This window comes from Anopheles coustani, chromosome 2 (assembly GCF_943734705.1).
Source record: "Anopheles coustani chromosome 2, idAnoCousDA_361_x.2, whole genome shotgun sequence".
Lineage (NCBI taxonomy): Eukaryota > Metazoa > Arthropoda > Insecta > Diptera > Culicidae > Anopheles > Anopheles coustani.
Window position 1 is genome coordinate 4,865,491 of NC_071289.1, and position 20,008 is coordinate 4,885,498.

The following is a 20,008-nucleotide window of genomic DNA, read 5'->3' on the forward strand; positions in this document are numbered from 1 at the left end:
TGCCTGCTCGAACGTTCCGTTACAACTGACACCCCGGTAGGACCGTGCTTCGGCCAAGCATACAAGTCACTTGTTTGGCCGCGATGCGCAAACGTAATACGCCGTGAAGGCGAGCGAACGAAACGGAAGAACCACGTGAACCCGCGAGACTTGCGAGAGGCACGCGCTCGTCGTATCGCGCGCGAACGATGCTCACCCGCCGGATGCCGAACGGAAACTGGTCGGAAGTGGTTTGTTTTGCTGTCGCCAGCGGCAAGATGCAGTCGTTGGCACGCGGTTCAAATTTGCCACTGCGCCGTGTGCACTCCAACGGGCACGCCATGCAGCTGGAGTTCCAAAGTGTGCACGGTTTTACGACTGAGTCACACGTGGTGGAGTTCTCTTAACTGTTCTTCTGGATATTTCGGTGGTACAATGTTTTGCAAGATATTTAAATATGGCCAAGTTTTATAGAATTGCTTTAAACATTTATCCTTTCCCATTACATTTCGTTTAAATTAATTTTATTTATTATCCGCCATCATACGTGTCATAGATCCATTAAGTGTTTTGGTGGAGATTTTGAAGGCCTAAATTGAATTTGGGGTATGTTTTAAGGTGGAATTGACGAGCTATGCCTAGTTTATAGTAAATCGTATGCAATATCTCGACCACTATCAGTTGAAACCGTTGCAAAGTGAACCAAGACAAACGGAGCAGCTGTTGTGTCCACCGTTGGTGACATACTGGCATGTCTCCGGTACACTGGTCATCAGTGGTGCACAACCTCGGCTGACAATCAATCGGTTGTTTTCTGGAAAAAGAAATTAGTGTATAGATTCCTAAGATATTCGTTGCAAAGCTCGGTGATCAGCACTCACCTTGGCGTCGCACGGAAAGGCAAGCGTACTGTGAGGGGTTTGGAGGGATGGGAATCGCTAGTCCGAAGGAACCCGGCGCTGGAGTTGAAACTCCCGGCAGTGGAGTTGGATGAGTTGGTGGCGTCAATATTGGAGCACCGGGAGTGGTGGATTGCGGCATCGGCGTGAACGTGGGATGAGTCGGAGGAGTTAGGATCGGTTCACCTGGCGTTGTACTAACGGTGGTGGTGTCTGGCTCAACCGTTGGAGGAGTCGGAGGAGTTATAGTTGTAGTCTCCGCCGGTTCAACCGTTGGAGGTGTCGGAGGAGTTATAGTTGTAGTCTCCGTCGGTTCTACCGTTGGAGGAGTCGGAGGAGTTATAGTTGTAGTCTCCGCCGGTTCAACCGTTGGAGGTGTCGGAGGGGTTATAGTTGTAGTCTCCGTTGGTTCAATAGTAGGAATTGTAGGAGGAACAAGTGTTGTAGTTTCTGGTGGTTCAACCGTTGGAGGTGTCGGAGGGGTTATAGTTGTAGTCTCCGTTGGTTCAACAGTAGGGATTGTAGGAGGTACAATAGTGGAGGTATCTGGCTCAATCGTTGGAATAGTTGGAGGAGTGGTGGTATCTGGCACAACCGTTGGCAGTGTCGGCGGCACTATCGTTGTGATCTCTGGCTCGGGATATGGGAGCAAAGGTTGATTAGGTCCGCACTGCACCACATGCGTCGGCAGATTTTCACAATCCTCGCAATGGAAGCACATCAATTGCGCACCAGCAACTGCAACGAATAAAACCATAAATCACCAGCCATCACAAATGCACCTTTGGTCACACTTACAACTCGAAAGCAATCCAACGGCGTGGATTAATAGTAGTGTCTTATAAAATTCACCCATTTCGGACGTCTCGTCTACCTCTCGATATCACACTTTATCCAGAACTGCTCCTCGAAGCCACTGGACGCAGCAATTTAATCACGTTGCGCTTCTGCAGACACTCCCCACAGACAGTCGCAATAGGCGGTTTTATCTTTTGGGGAGGGATTAGCGAGGTTGAAATCTATAATTATTTTCAACGGATAATCAGTCACAGTCCTGGTGAATCAGAGCCGGTGGTGTACGTGGCGTGGATGTCAAGAAGAGTCCCACACGTAGACAGGGATTAACGTTAAACGATGTGTTGTAAGCGATTGATGGCTCAGACTGAATTCCGCCAAGCTTAAGATTAAAACATAATTTCTAATATGTGGAATACATAACAGTTCCGGTTCGGACTAGATTACATACAAGCGAAGGGCTCGACTTAGGGAATGTTTAAATTTAAACAATAGTTTGTGGTTTTTTGCTTCCACGAACAATAGAAATAAATAAAACCCCCAAAAATAAATGTCATGAAATGAACATGCATGTTTTTTAAATTATTGGAAGCCTGATTCATCCTTTTAATCATGATTAAAATTGAGAAAACACTGTTATCAAGCTTTGAAAAATGTTCATTATCGAAAACGATAAGACAACTTACAATTGCAATAGCGAATCATCTATCATAATGAGCGTATCGTTAGGATATTTTTTTCTGTGACTAATAATCTAAAAATAAAACATTGCAGTAATTTGCGGAATTTTCGCGATCCATCCAACATTTCACAGTATCCTCTTGCTGTTACAGGAGAGCATATTTATGCACCGTATTGCTCAAGATCGTGAGAAAATAAATCCCCAACCGAAAAGAACATACTTCCGACCTTTTCTAGATGCAAGAAGAGTCCGGAGCATACCAAGAAAAAACGCATTGTGGTGCAGGCGGAAGGTTCAAGATCATCACAGTTTATTGCCCGCGTGATAACGCGAGTGGTCGGCACAAATTAACCCGAATCAGAATACAATGACGGTTATTTAGAAACCGTCGGCCTGCGAAGAGGCTGGATCTGAGCATTAAATACACACACATCATCTGAATCCCCGGTTCGTCCCAAGAAGTATCCGGTGAGCAGGGCAAAGAATGCACACTGTTATACAGCTAATTGAAGGGATTTAGGAAATGCATATGCGTCCGTGAGCTTATGCACGTCCCGTGGTGTGCGTTAATATCTTAATTATATGCACAACGGTGTTCCAGAGAACAATTTCCAGGGGGTATTTCTTCAAATCGTTTCATGCCGCACGTATGCAGTGGCTTTTGAATCGTTTGTTCAACGGTGCTTGCTTTAACCACGGTATCGGCTGATTGAGGTATAATGCAAAGGTGTTTTTTAAACGAGCAAACAAGTCATTACGAAATGTTGACGATCTTCGAGGAACATCGTTCGTATGCAACAGGGAGAAGCATTAGCTATGGAAACCGTCGTCTTTCATTCATATTTTCAACGTACACTTCCCGCCTCAGGAAAATCTCTTTTGATTGAGTCGAGAAAAGGATAAACAAATAGACGTTAGCTAAACTATACAAGATTCAATCATGCTACCATATTTATTAAACGCTCACATTAAATTATTTCCCCCTTCCATCTTTTGCCGTTGTTCTTTCGTTTGCTCCATTTGAAATATATAATCTGCGATCGCTTCAGCTTGCTCCCGTTCCCTACGTACCACAAACGGCCTGTACACCTTCCGGTAGGTGAAAAGTAACGATCCGGTCACCAGAATTGTGCCTCCAACAACCGCGACAGGAGATCCTTTAAGCATCTGGAACATTCGGGAAAAGGCTGCTAACGACATACTGAAAAAAAAACACATTTTTATACAATGAAGCGAAAATTATGTACTAAATAAAATACATACCTGAATATATTTGTAGATTACACTTTAGCCGGTTGCTCAGTCTTGGACACTACGTCGGCTGGTGTTCCAGCTTGTTCTTGCGTGTACTGACGAAAGGCTGGTTGGAAAACGTAAAATCCTCCGCCTATGCCAAACACCGTAACAATCAGTATTTCCACAAATCTCGATCGACCGTATCTCATCATAAAACACCTAAAATTAAACTTTCAACATTTGTTCGTAACTCGTTGCAAACTGTGATGTTATTTACCTCGCGAAGTTTTGTTTTGATATCTTGCATAACACAAGAACTAGTGTTGGCAGAATCAGGATTCCGAAGATTCAACGAATCAATCCCTTGACGGATTCTATAGGATTTAATCTCATTTACTGTTTTAATTTAGTGAGAAAATAGAGATTTTCTATGTTGTTCGTATGCAGATTTTCCAACGTAAATCATTCAACTAATTTACAAATGATACAAAAAATCGCAAGTTTGATTTTCCCACCACTCTTCGTGTAGTACAGAAGAATTAATAGTTTCGTTAAAAACATAAACTTTCGTCAAGTTACGTTCAAACGAAACGTTTGTTGAAAACAACAAAAAAAAAGCAGTAAATGAATTATCCATTTTATAATTACGCAAAACAAGGGACCTACGTAGTATGGGCCGCAATTTCTTACTCAATTTTATAACTTACAAGCTTCAAACAGATCATAGTTAGCATTGTTGCTTTTGTATTTAGAGCCAACCACTCCACATAATGTATTTTTGTAAAAGAAACAACGCACAACCGTTTTATTCTAAGTTTTTAAGAGTTCCAATGGTTGGCCTTTGGCAAAATTATATAGTCATCAGAAACAAGCACCTGGATTACGTTAGCCAACCAAAGAGGTTAGATAGTCTTAACTGGCATCATGCCTTCTCATTATTTAAGTTATTCCTAACAGAAACGTTTATCATTTTTTATAGACTTCAAATCACAATCTCAAATATCACGAAAGAAGATCAACAGAAGAGTAGCAGCGAACGCAATGAAACCTGTGGGGAACCATCAATTTCACCATCGACCAAAACCCAACACGTTGAAACTAGCACCGATTGGACTGTTACGGATCAATATCAACCAACAACGATGTTAAGTGATCATCAATATTCTTTCGACTCCCTTGAATCGTCCGAATATGAGAGTGCTGAAAGTGCAGTAACGTTGGATGATATCGTATCGTATACCATGTTGGAAAGTGATGTTGAAGTCGATTTCTTACGCAGTGCAATCGAAAGGAGACGATCGAAAAAAATACTGCCTCTTCCGAAAAAGAAAAAATACGATCATGTTTCATCTAGGGTTAAAAACTACATTCTATCTCAAAACGCAAATTACAAATAGGGTAGCTTTGATTTGGGGAGTTCCAATGCGGATGGTTTATTGTTAAAATATTAAAATTATACATATATAGGTGATGCGAACAATAAAATATGATCTATTCGACAGCATCAAAGTTCAAAACCGCTTTGCATCGTGGAGCACTCGGACCGACACATCATTAGATGCGACGGAGATATCCTTCAAACTATCATCCCCGATCGTACTGTCGTTCATCATCAACCTACGACCAGCCCCACCGCCACCAGATTCTCCTGCATACCTGATTCGTCCTTCGTGACGGATGACCATGGTGGGAGAGTTGTTGATCAGTTTCTGCATCTTTTCACCGCCTGGAATGCGCACCAGATTTCTCTCGTCCAGAACGTGTGCACGATTCGAGCTGATCACTCCTTTACCCGGCAGAGACGGTGTATAACCTTTGGCGACACCGTAATGGTTTTCCTTACTGCTGCGACCTGCGCTCATTACGCTATCGCGATTCTCGCTGTGCAAAACATCGATGAGATTCTTATTCGGGCAGTTGATCTTAGTCTGCAGCATACTTTGGGGTGTTTTCTTGATGTACGCCCCGATTGGAGAAACGATATGATCAAAGTTGCGATACGCTCCCAGTTTTGCCTGCGGCAAGCGACTAACGACTGGTTTCTTGAACGCTCCTCCACTTGCCGAACCGCCGCTCGGAGGACCCGGAAGTTTCTTCGCAGAATTGTTCTTTCCAACACTGGAGAAAAGCGTCTGCTTGCAACCGCTTCCGGTGCCATGAGAAACGTTTAGTTTCGATCTCATCACGCTGGACGGTGTTAGATAAGTGTAATTGGATGTGTCGGCTGTTGCTTTACTTGCACTATTGTTGGCGGGAGTCAGGTGTTCTACATGGCGAGTGTATGTTGCACCGTCTTCGGAGTCCGAAATTGTGCGCGATTTTTGTTGTTGCTGCTGATCGTGTTTCAGACTCTGGCCAAGCTGGTGGTCCTTCTCTTTCTTTTTCATGGCCATCAGTTTCATACCCTGTCGGAGCATGAAATCAGTCTCCTCCATCGTGTCATTGAAACGATCCGGCATTTCTTCCAACTCCGACACATTGTGGTCTTTATAATCGCTTTCATCAAGATCATCCAGCATGGAGGACTGTTCATTTGTAACAATGCTGTCGTTCTGCTCACTGAGAACAGAATCCAACGGATCCATTTGAGCATGCAAATCTTCTTCATGTTCAGATTCACTGGCACTGCTGTCCAGGAGAATAACGTTTTGGACTTCGGTAAGGCCGGCCTCTGCGGTCGAATTTTTACTGTAAGTAGACTCATCCTCGTGCTGCTCGTGACGTCCGAAGGCCGTTTGGTTATCGCTGGATGTGTTGTCATAAACCAAACCTGAATCCATGGCACTGCTTCGTGCATACGAGTCCGTTGTGAACGTGTCTTCCGCCGTACGGTATATTTCACTGCTACTGATCGCAGAGCTACTGTTACCAGCTTCTTGACTTTCCCTTTGCTGCGCAGAAACATACGTATCGATGGAAGAATTCTTCGACTCACCAGCCTCATTGATGGTCGACTCTTCAATAATCGTGGACGGTCGAAGCACGTGCACTCGCTTCATCGGGGACATAATCTGGCCACTGCCAGGTAGAATTGAATTCTCCCAAAACCCTGAAGGCTCATCGACATCATCTAGCTGGGTTATGTCGCCGAAGGTAGTCGGAATCGATGGTAAAGCTTTCTCTACCTGCTCCCCAACCGCCGGTTCAACACCTCCCACGCTCAACCGCTTCACATTGTCCACTACGCCACACAACCTCTCCATCTCTTCGAAACTCATGTCCGATATTTTACAAATCGAATCTTGTTCCAGGAAGGTGGAATCGTTCCCGGAAGTGCCTCTCGGTTGGTATGTAGCTCCCGAGCGCTCTTCCCGGGCTGTAGCTGCTTCTTCACTCGCTAGCATCTTTTCTTCGCTTGTCTGCTTCGCCATCTGTTGTCTCTTGCGGTCCAGCAATTCACGGAAACTTTCGTCCAATTCGAAGGAAGACTCTTCGGAAGATTCTGGCGTCGCCTCCCGTTGTGCCAACGGTGCTTGTCTGCAAAGGTACACGATAAATATCTTCCTCATCGCAATTTGTTTCGCTGGCAAAGATGCAGTTGTGATACTTACTTCATGTTTCGGAAGTAGAGTTTCCAATCATTCAGCGTCGGCATTCCGTAGCTTACTTCGATCGGTTTACTTTGATCCGACATTTTAAGTTACGTAGAAAATAGAACGTACACTTCTTGATATCAATTCCACACTTAAATTGTCCACAGTCACAGGTACGCTTCAGACACGACTGTTGTTATGTTGTTTGTCTGACGGTTATTTTTGAATTGACGGCAAAGCAGTTGACAAGAGAAACTGCAATAAAACGTTGACAGTTCGATGGTGGCGTAAATCTGATGGTGTAATTTGAGAATTAACCAATCGAATTTTAATTCCTTAAATTTCAATCAATATTTAGGTAACGGAATAATTTTAAATTTACACATTAAATTTAATCTTCCTATTTTTGCCACTGACCAACAGAATATACAGAGCTAGGGAAGATAATGTTAAATTATTCAGAACCTGTTTGTTTACCAAAAACATATGACTAGCGGTGTAATCTCCGGTTGACAACTACGATCGAACGATTGTTTTATTTTGTTCTTCAATTCATAACATTCCAAGATTTTAGTGTTATTTTCAACAAAATGCTGCGAACAACAAGAACCCTTCTTAATTTATGCAAAAGTCGTTCGTATACAACGGTAAGTTCAGTGAGTTGAATCATATCAAGTGTTTGTTAAAGTAACAACGTCACTGTCTTATCACCACTTACATCATTGCCACAGAGCATCTCCCAACCTGTAGCGGTGCGAATAGTTGAGGTCGGCCCAAGAGACGGGCTGCAAAATGAACCGACAATCCTTCCGGCCTCGGTCAAGATTGAACTCATCAATCAGCTGTCTGCAACAGGCCTTCGTACCATCGAAGCAACCAGTTTCGTCAGCGCCAAATGGGTACCGCAGATGGGCGACAATGCGGAGGTGCTGAAAGGAATCAACAAACTTCCCGGCATTTCGTATCCCGTGCTAACGCCGAACCTTAAAGGATTTCAGGCAGCGGTTGGTTATCCATCGTTTAATTATTCTAGGCTTTGTATTGAACAAATACATTATGTTTCAGATGGCTGCCGGGGCCGAAGAGGTAGCTGTGTTTGGCGCCGCTTCGGAAAGCTTCTCGCGCAAGAATGTAAACTGTTCGGTGGAAGAGAGTATTGCCCGATTTAAGGATGTGATGGATGCGGCACAAAAAGCGAATGTAAAAGTACGCGGTTACGTTTCAACCGTAGTGGGTAAGCCATAGTTTCACGTTAGACGCTCCATTTGAAGCAGTAAAAATAGTTCTTTAAATTAATTTCAATCTACTTCAGGTTGTCCCTATGAAGGAGAAATAAAACCCTCAGCAGTGGTTCGAGTCGTTGACAAGCTGCTGGAAATGGGATGTTACGAGATTTCTCTCGGCGATACCATCGGCGTTGGTACGCCGGGAAGCTTTTCAAAAATGTTGCGTGAGGTGACGAAGATTGCACCTGTTAATATGCTGGCGGTGCACTGCCATGACACCTATGGACAGGCGCTGCCCAATATCCTAGCATCGTTGGATTTTGGAATTGCGGTCGTAGATTCATCCGTTTCTGGTTTGGGCGGTTGCCCATACGCCCGCGGTGCCTCAGGAAATGCCGCCACGGAGGACGTCGTGTACATGCTTCACGGGCTGGGAATCGAAACGGGCATTGATTTAGGGAAACTCGTGTCAGTAGGAAAGTTTATTTGCGAAAAGCTCCAGCGCCAGTCGGAATCGAAGGTGAACCGAGCGATGAGGAAGCCTAATCCAAACGCATGCTAGTTCTGCAGGGTGTGAAGTGCGGAAAGGATCACCAAGAAGAAACTGTGCATTTATTATTATTAAGGCGAAAAACTGTTTTGTAAGACAATACAGACACAAAACAATATATTTTTGATAGCAGTGTTATTTTACAATCCAAATTGTTAATTCAGATGCAATAAATGGAATTCATTGAAATGAGATACTACATGCTTAAACATTGAAACTTACACCATGACTTCTAAACAAAGTGCAAGCTGCGTTTGCGCAGTCACCTCGCGGGATATGCCACTTGAGCCGAGGTTCGCTTTCGGTGTCTGCCGTACTTAAATTTAGTTGAGTATCGGTACCGTCTCAGGCTAGCCGTACGTCGGTCGAATTAAATCGAGTCCGTGGATTCCTTTTCCTCTCACCCTTGCTGCGACAAAATTTTCCTTCTTGCTCACACCAAGCGGCCTAGTAACGGGGAAATTTGATCGACACGTTAAGACGAAAAAAGAAAAACCCATCTTCGAGATTCACGAGAGTACGAACGAGATTCAAATTGGTGGTGGAAAGCAAGATATTTCTGCGGGACGTGAAAAAAGGATATCCATTCTTCGACGTCGTTTTCCATTTTCCAAGCGATCGCATAAATAAGTGAAAAGTTCAACCGATCACATTGCTACCTGCTTCTCCAACCCCCTTGACCAGTGCGAGAGGAGATTTCGTGTGTAACTAAGCCCTGTGTGCGCGATGCGAGCTTAGTTTATTTTTGCATTCATTGTGACTCGCCCGTCGTTTTATCCCGTGGAAGTGAAGAACCGTCCGAAAGGGGGAGAAAAATTCAACGAGGATTCATTTTTCACTTGCTGCGAGAATGTTCCACTCCGATAAATGACACCCCATGGAGCACCAGTGCAACCGTTTGTGACCGGGTAGTAGTTCTCGTGTGCCTTCGGTGCAGTGTTCCGAAAGTTGCCATGCGTGTCCAAGATCGCAGGAGCCCATCGTCTTCGTCATACGCGACTAAATTGGGCTAACCATTGTAACGTGTTCGTGGTGAATTACTGGTGAGAGTGAGAGAAAAGCTGGAGCTATATTTATAAAGGTGATAAAAATGTCCAAAAAGTATCGGTTACTATTGTCTAGTGTATTGGCACACTTAGTTGCACAGCATCCAAAATGTGTTCGATAGTTGTACGGCCGTACGCGAAAATATGACGTGCACACAATGCCACCCCGATGGCCGACGGAAATGAGCATTTTCTTTGTGCACGCTGGGCATCGACGTCAAATTTTCCGTTGTCGAGAGGATTTTCTTCGGGCTAGTGTGCGCTAACCGCTGATGGTCCAATGACCAACGACCAATACTACTGTCGTGTGGACACAACGTACGAGAAATATTATGTCTTCTTTGTGCTTTTATTTCACGGCCTGCGAAAGGCAAATTATGTGAAAGAAACTAATAGCGATGGCACGACGACATGCTGAAAGAGCGAAAACGAGAAAGTCAGCGGAAGTTATTTTTAAATCATAGCATACCATCATCTTAACGCATGCGGGAGCAAAGCAAGTGAGCAAGGAGAAGAAGGCAGCAAACATCAACAGCAGGAGCAATAGCAGCAGCAGATACAGTAACGCCGCTAGCAACGTTTTGCCTGTCGTATTAAAAGTTACGCAATTTCTCTCCGCCAAGCGTCGTCGTGGCCTCGCGGCCAAAACCAAGACGCACCGGGGGCTTCCACGATCCGAACGATCCCAGTCACGGCGACCTACGCGCGGTTACCACTGAGAAGCTATGTGTATGACGATCATGGTAGTTTCGATGGAAATCTAGTAGCCGCTTTCTCTTCGGTTGCCAAAGTGATTCAAATAAGAGAAGCGGATTGAAACCTGTTCGACTATAGATTACAATAAATCAGAGGACATGTTTTCATTTTCGTGGTCGCGGAAGGGAGGGAACGGTAAAACATCTGCTACTTGCCGTGAGCCAGACTTATTCCGGTAAAATAAGCTATTTATTGCTTACAAACACGTGGGGATTATTTGGAGAATTCAATTTCCTGGTATTTCTTGCCGAAAGCGAAATGATTTATTCTTTTCTCTATCGTTTTCGGTTTTAAGATTAATTGCGAATGTCTTTGGCTCCAGTTAGGCCGCATTACTCTCTCCAACACCCACGCAATTTTCTTTGGCAGTTGAAGAAGAAAACCTAGAAAACATAGACATTGTGCAGACGAACGCTTCATTCAATTTAAATTAATTTCCACTCTGCAATTTCAAGCAAAAACCAAGAATGCCCGCCTAGGATAGACATGTTGGGCAGTAGCCAAACTGAAACAAAAACCGGTTAATTTAAAAAAATAAATACGAATTGTCTACTTGGCTGGTTGGTGGGGTTCGCTAGGAGATGTGGAATGCTACCAAAACGGTTAAACAGCCTTTCCTGCTATTTTTAAAGACCGTTCGTTGAGTGACCGATGTCGAAAAAAATACTTTGACGACAGCGTCACGTGTGACGATCAAATCGCAGTTTTTCGTTGTGCGGAACGCTCCCGACGTGACAGTGCGACAGTGTAACTTACTGAAAAACAACTTTGTATGGCTGTATACTTTTGATATCATTGGTTTGAAACAATTCAAGTTGTGTGTAAAATATAACTATTTTATTTAACACCAAGCGGTATGTCAGAACGTGGTTCGAATCGATGTGTGGTGGAGGCGCATGGTCGTTGACAAAGTTCCTGCCGTACGTCCCGCATGGATTAATCCCAAAGGCTTCCAACGTATAGATTATTGTGCTTCTAGAATTCTAAAGCACACATTTTAAATAATTCAGACAACATTGAAAATATTTAAATTAGTACTACATTTAGAAACCATTATTTTTGCAAGTATTGATTATAGTAAATTAATAATTAGTAAATACTTATTGGGTTGTTGAACGAAGATCTACGATACATAAGGCTTCAAAACCTCACCGATATCAACAATAATCTGCATTTGATCTCATTGCGAACAAGTTTTTGTGCCAACAAAGATGTAGATGAACATGAAAGTTTTTCATAAAACAGAAAAAAGTACACAGAAGAGCCATTACACCCCCCAGTGCATCCTCTGGATAAAACAAGTGAAAATGTGATGTCAACCATGAAGAATAAATAGATTCGTGTTGATATATTACTGTAATTGTCTGCTCAGCTTACAAATGCGATTACCCATTGCGTTAGGCTTAGTTGTGCACGTGATCGGGGAATCCCGTAAACACTGCAAGTGTGATGATTTAAAAAGAAAAAAGAAACGGAGAAGTTCTTTCTGAACCGTCAGCCGATCAGCATAGACACTTGGATGATAAAAATAGTGCAGAATTTAGTACGACGCCGTAACACGTGGGTGTGGCGTCGCGGACTATTTATAACACGCTACGACGGACAAGGTGTTTGTAATCAAACCTGAAGCATCGATACGTCAGGCCAAGGTGCTATCGACTGCAAGGATTTACTTTTTTTTAAATTTGTTTTGCATGCTTCTTAACTTCCTGAACTATTTTTTCCATCAAATCAAGGTACGTTCATTGAATGAGGCGCCATGTCGCACATGTTTCCAAGCGCCAAGGGCGATCAGTTATGTCCGCTCGGATTCCACCCGCAAGTGCGCTGGCCGACGAGATGTAAGCGTTGCTTCCGGGACTATAAAGAGCACGGGAATAAACGGAATGGTGACGATATCACCGCTTCCACGCCGGTCTTGCCAGGCTCAACCCAATCACGGTGAGTACCCTGGAAACGTGGTGAAAATGATCGGTTTAACAACGCTTCCTCCCCACCTCTGTAGTAGTCGTGATGGTGGCAGTAGCACCACGCTCGACAAGCCGGTGCGAAGCTGGACCTCCACACAGAATCTGTTCTCTTCCGGCAGCGGTTCCGGTGCCGGGTCCGGTAACCCGAGCGCCCAAAGCTTTCAACCGCGTCCGGCGTCGTGGGCTTCAACACCCGACCTGGATAACTTTCTACCGAACGTGAAGGTCGACCTGACGGTTAACTTGCCCCTTCCGAGACGCCGACATACCACAACATTCGACAATGTTAGTTACACCCCCGCAGTCAAGGGGCGAATTCTCAATTCTGGAGCTGTGATGGATGGTCGTCTAACCTGGTGTGTCTCCTTACTTTGCAGCTAACCGAGGAAGCAACGGTTACAATTAAAAGGCCACCCCTGCCACCGATCTTGAAAGTCGACCCCATCAAGCGGGATGAAAAGGCCGACTCGCTGTTACAGAAGCGAGAAGACACGGTGTCGGACATCGTGATCGAGAAAGGTGACTCGCTTGCGGAACGTGTGCGAAAGTTGAATCTGATCAAACGGCAGGGAAGTGCCGAGCGAGAGACGAGCAAAGAGCGATCCTTGCCTCCAAAGGAAAAGTAAGTAGCTTCGCAGAACGAATTTCTTAAACAGACCATACTTATCGAACAGTTGCTTGATGGGGATCTCCATTATATTGATAGAAATTTAAACATTTAATCGAATGTTTCTATATTGTTTTCGGTTTTGTCAACTATAATTTCCAATTTCCTCCAGAGATGAATCACCCTCAGTGTCTGCTAAAGTTGTGCTTAAGCCAACGAAAACGGACCCCGATCCGCCAACGGTTGAAAAAGTCGAACGTAGAAGACGTAGGCCCATTCCAGACACACCCGATTCCAGTGTCACCCCCTCCCCGTCGGGTTCCGTTGCTTCCTCGAAGACGCTCGTAGGTAGTCTCAAATCGGCAACAGTCCCGGCGACCACCACATCAGCAAGTGCTTCCAGTGGGTCCTCGCATACAAAAGACAGTAGCATCTCCGCAACCGGCGATGGTGGAACCACGAAAACCGTCATTCGGCGTAGGCGAATCGAAGATTTGTCGGCGCCACCAGCGACGACGACGACCCCGACTAGCAAACCAACGCTGTCCATATCGAGCCCCTCGAAAACCTCCATCGCGCCAAAGAGTGACCGTACGATCGATACGCAGCCACCGGTTCCGAGCTCCAGCAGCGACGAAGTAAAGTTCCTCATTTCGATCAAAGACAAAAAGACGAAGGCGGATGATGATCGTTCGATCACGACCGATACGACCGAAACGACTGAGGCCACCATTGTGGATCACATCGATAGCCGGGAGCTCCAGGAGGAGATCGAGAGTCTGCGGCGCGAACTGGAGACGACAAAGGCCCGAGCCGAACGTGCCGAGCGAGACAAGAGTGACATCCTGCTACGGCGCCTCGCGTCGATCGATACGGTCTCAAACAAGACGGCTGCTTCCGAAGCGCTTAAGCTGCAACAGAAGGTGAACGAGCAGAGGCAGCTGATCGACGACCTGCAGGACGAGAAGAAGTTCCTCACCTCCAAGCTCAAGGAGATGTCCGCCGACCTGCACGTCCGCGGGAGCCGAAATGTGGAGGAGCAGCTGCGTCAGAAGCTCGATCAGGCGGAAACGCTTTGCGAGGAGCTGATGGACGAGAATGAGGAGATCAAACGTGAGTTGCGCAACATGGAGACGGAGATCGAGGAAATGCACGATAACTTCCGCGAGGAGCAGGCGGACGAGTACGCGTCGCTTAAGAAGGAACTGGACCAGACCACCAAAAACTGCCGGATACTGTCGTTCAAGCTGAAAAAGTCCGACCGACGCATCGAGCAGCTCGAGTCGGAGAAGGCAGCCCTCGGTACGAGCGGGGATCTGGCGGCAAAGATCAAGCAGCTCGAGGACGAGCTGAAGGTCTCGAACGAGGTTGCCCGCCGGCTACAGGCCGAACTGGAAAGCGCTGGATCTACACCCTCGACACCGACGAAAAAGACCCCATCGTTGGGTAACATCGGCAAGTCCACGTCGGCTGACAGTAAGATTTCGCGAGCTTCTTTAACACGCGGAGGATCGCAGGAGGATCCAGCTCAGCTGCTTCGCGATCTGCAGGACTCTCTCGAGCGGGAGGCGGACCTGCGTGAGCAGCTCAAGTACGCCGAAGAAGAGGCAGAAAACTTGCGCCGCAAGTCGTCGCGTGTGGAAGACGAGAACGATTCGCTAGTGATGCAACTGAAGAAAATGGCTACGAAGGCGAAAAGTAAGTCCTTTTAGACTTTTAGAATTTCAGAGAACTTCATGACCTTTTTTATTTTACCTTACAGCGAAAAGTATATTCTCCAAAACGCGCAAGCTTAGTCCCGCACCGACGTCACGCTCGAGCCCAGATGCGCCAATCGAGAAGGATGAAGGTATCTCCGACGAGGAGGACCCGGCTGAGCTGCGGATACAGCTGGAGCTGAACGATCGAGAGATGTGCGTGTTGCGGCGCAAGGTTGAGGAACTGGAGCACGACAACAAGCACAGCCGGGAGCAGATCAAGGAACTGCAGGAAAACCTTGCTACCAAAACCAAGGAACTGACCCGCAGACTGCCTTCCACTTCGGTGGCCGGCAGGACAGGTGCGAAGGATCCTCTCGAGGAGAAGAAAATCACCGTAATGGAGGAAGAAATCAGCGAGCTACGCAAGAAGCTGATCGAGAAGGATCGCGAGTTTGAACGAGTGCAGGCTGAGATGGCGCTGGCAAAATCCAAGGGTGGCAAATCGCTTTCGAAATCGAAGTAAGCTATGCTGTTTGTGTGTTTGTGGTTAGGAAGATGATAAATAGCGAAATTGCCTTTCCACAGGTCACTTGATGGACTGACCGACCAGCAGGTGTTGGACCTGAAGCGACAGCTACAGGTAATCGAGCAGGAAGCGACGGTACTACGGGCCAAAACGCAGAGTCTCGAGCAGGAGAATGAAAAGCATCAAACGGAAATCAAGAAGTTACAGGCTGTTCGGAAGGCCTCAACCACCACGCCAGCGGTAGATACGAAAAAGCTCACGGACAACATCGAGCAGCTAGAGAAGGACAAACAGGAACTAGAGGGACGATTAAAACGTATAATTCAGGATTCTACTAGTCAGTTACCGTCCCGTCTGCCAAAGAATCCTACCGACATGCATACCAAGCTCCAATTGAAGGTAACACATGAAACCAGTTAACTGTACCCTTTGCTTTTTCACTGAACAAACATTCCTACTACTCTAGAAAATGATCGAAGAGTGTGAGACGGAAATCGATGATCTTCGAGCACTTGTTGGAAAAACGGGTACGATGAGTATCGCGAGTCTTGAAAAGGAAAAGAAACAACTCATAGCCGAACTGGGTGAGACAAAGCTGCAGCGAGAAAAGCTTACAACAGAATTAAGTATGCGATGAAAAATGCAACTTTTCTTAAGTGAGGCAGTTAATTTAAATTTTAATTATTTTTCTTGCTTGTTTAAAGACACCTTAAAGACGGACACTCTTCAACAACAAACCACCAAACTGAACGAAGCTCAACGAACCGTTGAGAAGCTGGAGGAAGAAAATAGGAAGCAAAATGAAAAGATTAAATCTTTGGAGGATAAAATCACTAAAGTCAACAGTACTGTAAGTGGGAGCGCAGGCGAAAATTTTGTTGAAATATTGTTCATATAAAACGCTTTTTCCAACGGCTGTTTTCCTCATAGATGAAGACAGCAGAGTCAAGCAAGTCGTTCCTGGAAGTACAGCTCAAATCCGAGAAAGAGAAGCACACAGCCGCAGAAAAGGATATGGAAAAGCTGCGCAAAGAAAAGAGCAAATTAGACGGCCGTATCGGAGACTTGGAAAAGGAGTTGCAGCTCTCGAAGAAAAATGCCGAGCTGATAAAGGAAAGTTTGGAACGTGAAATATCTACACTGAAGAGTAAATCCACCTCCAGCGCTGACGAGAGCGAATCTTCCAAGATTTTGCAAGATCTCAAGAAGCAAAATGAAGGTAAGAAACGACTCGTTTTCTTTGTGACATTCTCAACAGATTCCAATTTTCCGCCAGATCTTACTGCCGAGATTCACCAGCAGAGTAGAAAGTTTGAGGAGTTGCTGCAGAAGCATGAAAGCATCGAAGAGGAACATCTGGTTCTGCGGGCACAGCTGGCGTCCGAGCGGGAAAAGACACAGGAACTCGACACGTTGAAGAACAAGCTCATCCAGGCCGAAGCCATCGAGACGCGCCTGGTTAAGGAGAACACCAACATCAGCCGACGGTTGGTGGAGGCGCAGAAAAAGTTGAGCGCCGCGGAAACTGGCAACGAGAATCGCTACGCGGCCGTGGAGCTGGAGAAAAATCGCATGAAAACTGCCCTGGAAGACAAGCTGCACGAGTACGAGAAGCTTGTGAAGGAGAACGAAATGAATTTGTATCAAGTAAATCAGCTTAAAAAAGACGTAAGTATAATGCAAACGGATGAAGGGCGAAAAAAGTATTCTCGTATGAAATGCGGTATGTCTCGATCTAGAATGAAGACCTACGTGGAAAACTGGACGACTACGAACGCATCAACAAGGCGCAGCGAACGCTCAGCGAACATAATGCTCATCTAGAGCAGGAATTGAAGAACGTCTATGTGAAGTAAGTAAAAATATATGTTTTTGGGTGTATCTTTTCAACTAAAATATAATCTTTTGCCCCGAATGCAGACTGGAAGCGTCAGAGATGAACGTCAAGTCGGAAGTAGCGGCCACTCGTTTGCGATACGAACAGCAGGTGACCAACTTACACAACGAGCTGACTGCGATGCAACGGCAGTGTGAACGGTTCAAGCGCGACCGGGACACTTTCAAGCAGCTGGTGGAAGCGGCCCAGAAGCAGATCGGCGATATGAAGGCAAACAGGCGAAGTCTTGCGTCGGTAACCAGCAGTAGTGGAGACGACGACGATAAGACCAAGATAGTCGCACTGGAGCAACAGATCGGATGCCTCGAGGATGAGCTGAGTGAGGCCAGGCTGGAGGCGAGCAAGGTGCGCACCGAGCTGGTGTCCGAACTGAGTGCCTCGGAGATCAAAATATCCGAGATGCAGTCGAAGATCAACGAGCTGGAGGAGGAAAAGATTATGGGCAGTGGAAAGTCGAAGGTGCCCGGCACCAAGACACGCCTGGAGCTATCGTGGCAGAAGGAGCGTGAGGAACTTCAAAGGCTGGTACAGGAAACGTCCACCCTGGCGCGTGATCTGCGACAGACGCTCTTTGAGGTGGAGCGCGAGCGTGACAAGGATAAGCTGGAATCCAAGCGGAAGATAGAACAAATCAAAAAGACAACCGAGGAGGAGATAGAGGAGGGCAGACGAAAGGTGACCGAGCTGCAGAGCGACCTGTTGGAGCTGCGTGATGCACATGCGAAGCTGCGCACGGCGAACGAGAAGTTGCGCCGCGACCGTGACCGCTTCGAAAAGGAACGAGAAAGTGCCACGCGCAGAAGGATCGAGGCAGAGGGTGACCGGCGAGTCGGAGCATTGCTTCAGACCGTGGACGAGCTGGTCAAGCTGGCACCGGAACTGCAGAAGGTTGCAACGAAGGACTCCCATACTACAAGCACTGGAAAGGTAACTTGAAACGAAGTTGTCGAATCTTTTACTTTCACTAACCAGCCTATCTAAAACCCCTGTGACAGACCATCACCACAAATGCACCCATTCCAACACCTCCCATGCGTCACAAGAGTCCATCGCCCGGTCCTGGAGGCTCACAGCCGCAGCAGTCGATTTCTACAGTATTAGTTAGACTGGCCGAAGCGTCCGAAGATCTGCGACGATATCAGCGGATGTGCGACGAGGAAAAAGACAGAGAGCGTGTGCGACGCGGAGGAATGCGTCGGTAAGTAGGAACTTGTAAAGATAGCAGTTTTGGTACTAGGTCGATATAACCACTAACTCCACATCTTTCGGTTATCATTTATCAGTGCTGCATCTCAGGAGAACGACGCTATCAATGAAAACACGCCAGGACGACCTGCGATGAGGCTGAACAGGAATGGCGGAAGTCTCTACAGGAAGAGTCTTTCTTTGGACCAATCGATGCAAGCTGAACAGCAAGGGGTAAGGAATGCAGCACAGTGGACATCGTCCACAAACAACCGATGCCAGAGAAATCATGTATGTTTTCCTTCCCCATTCTACAGCTCATCTGGAAGGAAGGCGACGATAGCATGTCATCGTTGCAGTCGATTGACTCCGATTATGGCATGATGCGTCGAGATTCTAGTCTCGATTCACGCCTATCCACCGGATCAACTCAAAGTGATATGCCACGGATGCGTAAGAAGAAGCGCGGTATTATGGGCAAATTGCGCAGCTTAAGCTTAACCCGCAGTAAAGGAGCTGAAAGCGATTATTCGGTGAGTGCGCACGGCTGGCATAAGCATTCAGGCATGCTTCTTACCATCTATACTTTGTCCAACAGCACCAAGGATCCGATTCTGACCTTAGCTTGGCAGGGGACGTCCGTTCGAGTAAAACCAACCTGAAGGGAAAACTATCCGGCATGTTCCGTCGCGGTGGATCATCGTCGCGCACAAACAGCACCGAAGCCATCGACCGAGACATACAACGTCCAGTTGCGATTCAAACACTCGGAAACGGTCCCACAACGGTAGCTACTCCACCAAGGCCAGTTTCTGCCAGCACACCGCATTTAGCTAGAGTAAGTCGATAGTCACCATATTATAGAATGTGCACATTTGAATTTAATCACCATCTGTACCTCTTCTCCGACACAGACTGGAAAACCGCCCACACCTTCGACGATGCCAACGACGCAGAGAAAAAGGCTCAGTGCCAACCTGCCACCAACGGGTTCATCATCCGGCGGGGGACAGTAACGACACCGCAATACGACTAAAACCCCATAACTTTAGGACGAAAAAGTGACACTGTTTTACAGATATCGGCTGTCTTCAAAAGCATTCGATGTCGATCTCTCACATTCATTCAAACAAATAATTCACGGGAAAACACTGACACGCGCCTATTTATGTTGAAAAGAAGTAAACTGCACTTTTTTTAAATTGTTCGTGATAATTTTGATAGTGAATGAAACAGTCAAGATCCATTTGTTAAATAAATATGTTCCATTCATCTCGTTTACCAAGTTTTCGAATGATATGAGCTACTCCGAAAATAATGCATTCAAGTTTCACTATCACTCTGCTTTTGGTCAAAATTATAACTGATCACAGCAGGCCAAAACGAACGAAACCAACGTTTTGACATCTCAGTCATCAGTT

The 20,008-nt window shown here is 46.1% G+C and overlaps 4 protein-coding genes across 4 annotated transcripts; 2 read left to right on the forward strand and 2 right to left on the reverse strand.

Annotated features, from left to right (window-relative positions):
- Positions 1 to 656: 656 nt before the first annotated feature.
- LOC131265455 (mucin-2-like) lies at positions 657 to 1,734 on the reverse strand. Its single transcript, XM_058267720.1, has 3 exons — positions 1,677 to 1,734; positions 861 to 1,616; positions 657 to 793 (listed from the first exon to the last, which is right to left on the reverse strand). The coding sequence occupies exons 1-3, from the start codon at positions 1,732 to 1,734 to the stop codon at positions 657 to 659; spliced, it is 951 nt and encodes a 316-aa protein (XP_058123703.1).
- Positions 1,735 to 5,000: 3,266 nt separating this feature from the next.
- LOC131262181 (uncharacterized) lies at positions 5,001 to 7,325 on the reverse strand. The gene is made up of 2 exons (XM_058264125.1): positions 7,143 to 7,325; positions 5,001 to 7,068 (listed from the first exon to the last, which is right to left on the reverse strand). The coding sequence occupies exons 1-2, from the start codon at positions 7,223 to 7,225 to the stop codon at positions 5,103 to 5,105; spliced, it is 2,049 nt and encodes a 682-aa protein (XP_058120108.1). The 5' UTR covers positions 7,226 to 7,325; the 3' UTR covers positions 5,001 to 5,102.
- Positions 7,326 to 7,646: 321 nt separating this feature from the next.
- Positions 7,647 to 9,088, forward strand: LOC131263177 (hydroxymethylglutaryl-CoA lyase, mitochondrial). Its single transcript, XM_058265338.1, has 4 exons — positions 7,647 to 7,771; positions 7,856 to 8,128; positions 8,190 to 8,358; positions 8,437 to 9,088. Exons 1-4 carry the CDS (start codon positions 7,715 to 7,717, stop codon positions 8,910 to 8,912), a joined length of 975 nt encoding a protein of 324 aa, XP_058121321.1. The 5' UTR covers positions 7,647 to 7,714; the 3' UTR covers positions 8,913 to 9,088.
- A 3,373-nt stretch (positions 9,089 to 12,461) lies between these two features.
- LOC131263921 (myosin-2 heavy chain) lies at positions 12,462 to 19,823 on the forward strand. The gene is made up of 17 exons (XM_058266204.1): positions 12,462 to 12,643; positions 12,708 to 12,957; positions 13,050 to 13,294; positions 13,452 to 14,977; positions 15,042 to 15,498; positions 15,565 to 15,904; positions 15,972 to 16,131; positions 16,210 to 16,355; positions 16,436 to 16,724; positions 16,782 to 17,173; positions 17,245 to 17,357; positions 17,426 to 18,329; positions 18,398 to 18,600; positions 18,686 to 18,821; positions 18,905 to 19,120; positions 19,186 to 19,425; positions 19,502 to 19,823. The coding sequence occupies exons 1-17, from the start codon at positions 12,462 to 12,464 to the stop codon at positions 19,601 to 19,603; spliced, it is 5,901 nt and encodes a 1,966-aa protein (XP_058122187.1). The 3' UTR covers positions 19,604 to 19,823.
- Positions 19,824 to 20,008: the final 185 nt, after the last annotated feature.

Excerpts from the sequence above, each read along its gene's own strand:
- LOC131265455 (XM_058267720.1), bottom strand. The coding sequence starts at position 1,734 with ATGGGTGAATTTTATAAGACACTACTATTAATCCACGCCGTTGGATTG. Across the intron at positions 1,617-1,676 it reads CGTTGGATTGCTTTCGAGTT|TTGCTGGTGCGCAATTGATG; the intron begins GTAAGTGTGACC and ends TATTCGTTGCAG. Across the intron at positions 794-860 it reads CCTTTCCGTGCGACGCCAAG|AAAACAACCGATTGATTGTC; the intron begins GTGAGTGCTGAT and ends TTCTTTTTCCAG.
- LOC131262181 (XM_058264125.1), bottom strand. The coding sequence starts at position 7,225 with ATGTCGGATCAAAGTAAACCGATCGAAGTAAGCTACGGAATGCCGACG. Across the intron at positions 7,069-7,142 it reads CTCTACTTCCGAAACATGAA|ACAAGCACCGTTGGCACAAC; the intron begins GTAAGTATCACA and ends GTACCTTTGCAG.
- LOC131263177 (XM_058265338.1), top strand. The coding sequence starts at position 7,715 with ATGCTGCGAACAACAAGAACCCTTCTTAATTTATGCAAAAGTCGTTCG. Across the intron at positions 7,772-7,855 it reads AAAGTCGTTCGTATACAACG|AGCATCTCCCAACCTGTAGC; the intron begins GTAAGTTCAGTG and ends TCATTGCCACAG. Across the intron at positions 8,129-8,189 it reads TTAAAGGATTTCAGGCAGCG|ATGGCTGCCGGGGCCGAAGA; the intron begins GTTGGTTATCCA and ends ATTATGTTTCAG.
- LOC131263921 (XM_058266204.1), top strand. The coding sequence starts at position 12,462 with ATGTCGCACATGTTTCCAAGCGCCAAGGGCGATCAGTTATGTCCGCTC. Across the intron at positions 16,356-16,435 it reads TCACTAAAGTCAACAGTACT|ATGAAGACAGCAGAGTCAAG; the intron begins GTAAGTGGGAGC and ends TTTTCCTCATAG. Across the intron at positions 17,174-17,244 it reads TAAATCAGCTTAAAAAAGAC|AATGAAGACCTACGTGGAAA; the intron begins GTAAGTATAATG and ends GTCTCGATCTAG.